This window comes from Chiloscyllium plagiosum, unplaced genomic scaffold (assembly GCF_037043375.1).
Source record: "Chiloscyllium plagiosum isolate Xiang-an unplaced genomic scaffold, Cpla_swu_hap1 HiC_scaffold_1, whole genome shotgun sequence".
NCBI lineage: Eukaryota > Metazoa > Chordata > Chondrichthyes > Orectolobiformes > Hemiscylliidae > Chiloscyllium > Chiloscyllium plagiosum.
This window is the reverse complement of record NW_028270139.1, coordinates 72,682,530-72,688,529: the sequence shown is the minus strand read 5'-3', so window position 1 is coordinate 72,688,529 and position 6,000 is coordinate 72,682,530. Positions and strand designations below refer to the sequence as shown.

General features: G+C 38.9%; 1 protein-coding gene across 2 annotated transcripts in view; it reads left to right on the top strand.

The window, feature by feature from the left end:
* The first annotated feature begins 5,237 nt into the window (after positions 1 to 5,237).
* The window catches only part of corin (corin, serine peptidase), a 260,269-nt gene continuing 259,506 nt past the window's right edge, over positions 5,238 to 6,000 (top strand). For both annotated transcript variants that reach the window (XM_087987873.1, XM_087987868.1), the window contains exon 1: positions 5,238 to 5,339. In XM_087987873.1, coding sequence (XP_087843999.1) covers positions 5,271 to 5,339 — 69 coding nt within the window. In that variant the 5' untranslated portion in view covers positions 5,238 to 5,270. The remainder of the gene's footprint in view (positions 5,340 to 6,000) is intronic.

The window sequence follows — 6,000 nt, the reverse complement described above, 5'->3', positions numbered from 1 at the left end:
AATGTTGTAATTTACCAGCAGCTTCAATTTACATGGGCACATGTGACTGAGACAATGAGGTCTGTTTATCATCACAGATTAGGCTAATGATTCCAAAGTGAAAATACTGGAGCTATTTAAATGGAACCTCCTGACATGCAGTTATGTAGAATCTGCTTCTGAACAGTAAATGTTCAAATGCCCACAGACCAGACAGCAATTTATGCAGCATGTTAATTGTGAAGGAATTGGATTTTTTTTATTCACTCATGAGATATGGACATCACTGAGCTGGCAGCATTTGTTACCTGTCTCTGGCTGCCCTAGAGAATGGGCTGCTTTCTTGAACCCCTGCAGTCCATTTGCTGTAGGTTGACACGCAATGGCCTTAGGAAGGGAGTTCCAGGATTTTGTGGCAGAATGGTGGTATGCTTTCAAGTCAGGATATAGGGGTCTTGAAGGAGAAATTGTAGGTGGTGGTGTTCCCATGTATCCACTGCTCTTGTCCTTCCAGATGGAAGTGATTGTGGGTTTGGAAGGTGCAATCTAAGGATTTTGGTGAATATGCACAGTGCAGCTTGTAAGTTGTACACACTGCTGCCACTGAGCATTGGTTGTGGGGTGAGTGGATGTTTGTGGATGTGTTGTCAATCAATCGGGCTGCTTTGTCCTGGATGGTGTCAAGTTTCTTGAGTATTATTAGAACTGCACCCTTCCAGGTAAGTGTGGAGTATTCCATCACACTGCTGACTTATGCCCTGTAGGTAGCTTTGAGGAGTCAGGAGGTGAGGTACTTGCAGCAGTATTCCTAGCTTCTGACCTGTTCTTGTAGGCACTCTGTTTATGTGGTGAGTCCAGTTGAGTCTCTGGTCAGTGCTAACTTCAATCAACATCCTTGTGGGGGATTCATTGATGGCGACACTATTGAATGTCAAAAGGAAGTGGTTAGATTGTCTCTTATTGGTAATGGTCATTGCCTGGCATTTGTGTGGCATGAATATTACTTGCCACTTGTCAGTTCAAGCCTGGGTATTATCCAGATCTTGTTGCATTTGAAATGGACTGTTTCAGTATCTGCTAATGATACTGAATATTGTGCATTCATCAATGAACATCTCCACTTCTGATCTTTACGATGGATGGAAGGTCATTGATGAAGCAGCTGAAGATGGTTCGGCCTAGGACACTACCCTGAGAAACTCCTGTAGAGATGTCATGGTCTGAGATGACTGATCTGCAACAACCATAACCATCTTCTTACATGTCAGGTATGATTCCAACCACTGGAGAGTTTGCCCCGATTAAGTCCAGTTTTATTAGGGCTGCTTGATGTCAAGGGCTGTCACACTCTGCTCACCTCTGGAATTCTGCTGTTTTTTCATGTCTGAACTAAGGCTGTAATGAGATTAGTGGTCCTCGCAAAATCCTAATTGAACATCGGTGAGGATGCTCATGCCAGTGTCATTGTGGAGTGAGTGCACACATCGGATCGATTACAGACAAAATGGTTATAAAATTACTGTCACTTAGCTGAATAAATGTCTGAAATGACTGTAAATACTGGTCTTGCATTCAGGTGATACTGCTGGCAGCAATCCATACCAAGCGTGGTGACAAAGGAGCTCTGTAAATCAATATTGAAATAATCACAAACACCCAGACATTTTATGTAGTAAATGAGCAAGCAGCATATTTTTCTCCTAATGTAAATAGGTGAAAGTAATTTTGTGCAATTTTCAAGACTTATGATGAGCTGTCTGAGCAATTAAAATGTTGAAGCAAACAAAAACAAATTGCTGGAGAAACTCCCTCTGGCAACATCTGTGAAGAGAAACCAGAGTTAACACTTCAAATCCAGTGACCCTCCTTCAGTTCTTCTAAGACACTTCTGTTCTGAAGAAAGGACACGAGATTTGTTAATTCTGTTTTCTATTCATAGATATTGCCTATTATTTCTCCAGCAATTTTTGTTTTTGGTTTTTTCAGGTTTTCAGCATCTGCACCACTTCACTTTTTATTATGAAAGTTTGAAATCTCATTATTTCAGGGGATAATTGTCTTCAGATTTTAAAGATTTCTTTACTTTTCCATTTTATTTTTCTCTGTCTTGATGCAAAGTTTCTTTTAATTTCTCTAACTATCCAATTTGATATTGTGTTCATTCCTATGTAAGTTGTGTTTCATTTTCAGTCCTTGAGTAGTTAATTTCACAATTCTTCAACTTGATTGGTTAAGGTGATACCTCTTTTCATTGAGATTGCAGGTGCCTAATTTTCTCAACCATGACAGTCAACTCACATTCTCAGCAACTAGCCAAGCAAAAAATATTATATCCTAAATCTGAATTCAACTATTAACAAAAACATTATTCAGTTCACTTTTATAGTGCAGCTGACCTTATGTTTGGCTTTCCGTGCAGCTGGAGTTATACAAAACCAATACAAAGCCTTTGCTATTGCATTTGCTTACCACTAGCAATATCACAACTTTACCTTTTGTGTATTTGTGTGTTCTGTATCTGATGTCTATTATACTGCCAATATGTTTTGATATGCAGTTTTGCATTGCATTTGAGTTTATTAAGTGTACATATATCAATATCTTTACTAACTTTGCCAGGATTTGTTCAAGGCAAGTGCTGACAGGTTTTTCTTCCTTGATGAAGGGAGATTCTGGAGGGTAATGTACATCCATGTTTTTCCACTGGGGTAATTGATTGCTTTTAGAAGAAGTTTAAGATACGAAATAGTTGTGTCAACTAGTCTAATAGTTATTTACATGCATGAGCAATGCTGACAATTATACTTGGATTAATCTTGGATTTATTTGGTACCAGTGATGAATATATGAAGTCTTCTTTTCTAATTGTGACCCTATTTTTGAAGCAACATCTGGAGCCATTTTGAATACTCTGGCTGTTCTGTGTCAAGATAGTTTCATAATTTGTGGAAGAGATATAGAATGAATACATCTGCATCACCTTGATTGGTGATGTAATTGACCCAGAAACCCCATTCATAAAACATGTTTCAACAAGAATGATTTCCAGAACTAAATAAGTTTGTGGAGATTTTACTAGAGAGTGATTTAAAATGCAATAGTTTTGAATGCATAAGCAATGGCTTATGTTTGTTTAATTTTATGCTGATAATTTTATTTGTTTGGGTGTTTATGCTTCCTGTGAGCAATCCTTAGAATTTTTTTATGATGCATTGGCCATTGAAGAACTGGCAATAGCTTCAATTGCTTTTTTTGCAGGTGCTCTACACCCCTTAACTTCAGCCAAAGATCTCATACTGCAACAATGTGTGTTCAAAAACTAAGATAAAATCATGTAAAAGTTTTACAATATTAATTGTCTATTGAATAAATGTAATACTGGTTAGTGTCAGAATTTTATCAAAAGCACACATTTCATCACCAACATAACTCTCATACATCTGTAGCACTGATGAAATCATTGCAATTATTATTCAGAAATGAATCCCAGTTGTGTATCTTCTGTACATTAAAAATTTCTAACAATCAAAGCTTTTGCCTGTATGAAATTATTTTCATTATTTTTGCACAAAGAAATAGAACAATCCTGTTGATCCTTTTGTTTCAATCTCAAACGTGTTTGTGTATTTTTGTAAAGAAAACTATATACCTGTAGTGATTTCAAGAGAAAAGTAGCTGTAGATGCTTGAAATGTTTTTAGCATTTAACAATATTACTGAAATACATAAGAGCATTCTTTTATCATTTTGAAAACAATTCTAAGGTATTTGTTTTCATTGCAAACACTCCTCAGAAGTGTGTGCAAATGTTATAAATGATAGAAATGTTTTGTCCATTTATCTCATTCCTCTGATATATTGATTCTTGATTTTCACTTCTAATTTTACTTCTAATAATCTAGTGTTCTTCTTCATTAATTTGCAGGGTCATTTACTCCATACATTCATGGATTTACAAGTGGTTAACAGACAGAAAGCACAAAGTAGACATAAATGAGCCATTTTCAGGATGGTAGGATGAGATTCCTCAAGTGGCAGCATTTTGTCTTCAGTTGGGCCATTGAATATATTCAAGACTCACAGATTTTTGCTTGACAAGAGAGTCCAGCGATATTAGAATTATGCAAGAAAGTGGAGTCCAGACCACAGTCAGATTAGTCATTATTAAATGATGGAACGGCAGTTCAGTAAATCTGGGAGCCATCTAGACTTCTTGACAGACATTCCCTGGGTTCTGGGTGGTATCTGGGGGTAGGATTGGTACCTTCGCTACCTCAGGGGAAGCTCCTGGCTTGCAGTGAGTAAAGTGGTGTCCAGCTGGTCTTTAAATATTAACCAAGAACCTTCAACAAGAACGGTAGGCTCCTTGTCTCACTACCTGCTGACTGACTCAGCTGCCCAGATAACCCATTCCTGATGAAGGGCTTATACCCGAAACATCAATATTCCTGTTCCTCGAATGCTACCTGACCTGCTGTGCTTTTCCAGCAGCACTCTAATCTTGACTCTGATTTCCATCATCTGCAGTACCCACTTCTGCCCAGATAACGAGCTGAGAAGCCCATGTGTGGGAACTCTCAGTGGCCATGATGGCTATCCAACACGCTCTCAGTGGCCATGATGGCTATCCAACACACTCTCAGTGGCCATGATGGCTATCCAACACACTCTCAGTGGCCATGATGGCTATCCAACACACTCGCTGCCGTACTTTAAGTTCGGAGTGAACCCTTCAGCCCAATATATTCCAACAGGGGAGTGCGCCCAATGAATACAAACATAAACAGAAAATATGAATGACTCCATTTCTTCAGGAATAGTCTCAGTGACCACTTTTTTTGTTTTTATTCAACATTGTCTACGAAGGTTTTGAAGTCACCCAAGTTTGTGTTCTGAAACCATGAACTCGATCTCAAATGTATTTGCAATTCACCCTTGAGCATCCGCGGCGCTGGACTGCAGATATATTTCTCGTGTTACTTTGCCTTTTGTGTTTGTTCACTGAAACATTTCAGCGAAATGTATTTGTGAATGTTGTTTCAGTTCAGTTTCAATGTGAGGTGTCTCTGAATTGCGTTGAGTGTTGATCAGCCTTTTCCAGTGTCATGTTGCTTTAAGGGGCTGTCAGTACGGGGCTGCGGGAGGGCTTTCGCTTTTTTTTAAATCCTCGTCCCGAAATGCCGAGTTTTGTGAGCTCAGCGTGAGCCTATTGAAATCGAGTACAAGTGAGACTTCTCAAGCAGTCTAATGTGGAGAGGGAAACGCTGATAGCGGGATCCAGACTGCCTTACAATGTTGGCAGCGCAACAACGCGCTGCTCTCAAACCCCAGGAGCAGTACCAGCAAGTCAGTACCAACACGGTAAGGGACTAACCCAGGGACACTGCACCAGCCCGCTCAGGCTGCTTTGTATTTTTTTATATATTAAACACGCATGTAACAATTTTTAAATTTCTCAAAATGCCAGTTGTACCACTGCATTCCAACGGGAACTGGAAATTACTAGACTTGTAGAGTTGCCAGAGAATGTAGCAGCTTAACTTTCTTTTTCAGTTATGTTTTAATGATTTATTGTTTGTTGAGATCAGGTGAATTGTGCCAGGGACTTGAGCTTTTCTTACACCGTCTATTCAATTACTGAAAACTGCCACTGAAAATCAAATGCAAATTGTACCTCTTTAGTTAAATACTTTGCTAAGTCTGAAGAGTTAGATTCGGACATACATTTAGACTCTGACCAATTTAACTTTCAATGTTTAAATGTATCAGATCTAGAAAAGCGCCCGGTATCTTTAGTCAAAGTGAGTTTGTTATGGCAGGTGTTGGTGCCTTTGGTTTGGAAACGTTCGGTCCTATTTCAGGTTTGTATTTCTCCTTTAGAGCCATACCACTGCTCTTTCCCAGCATGGTGAGGAAAACAAAATATTATTTAAAATGTGGTGACTAACCTATTCATTTCCAACGCCTGGTTATCTGAATTAACAGCAGATAATGGGATAAAATGGAAGGCATATTCCTGATG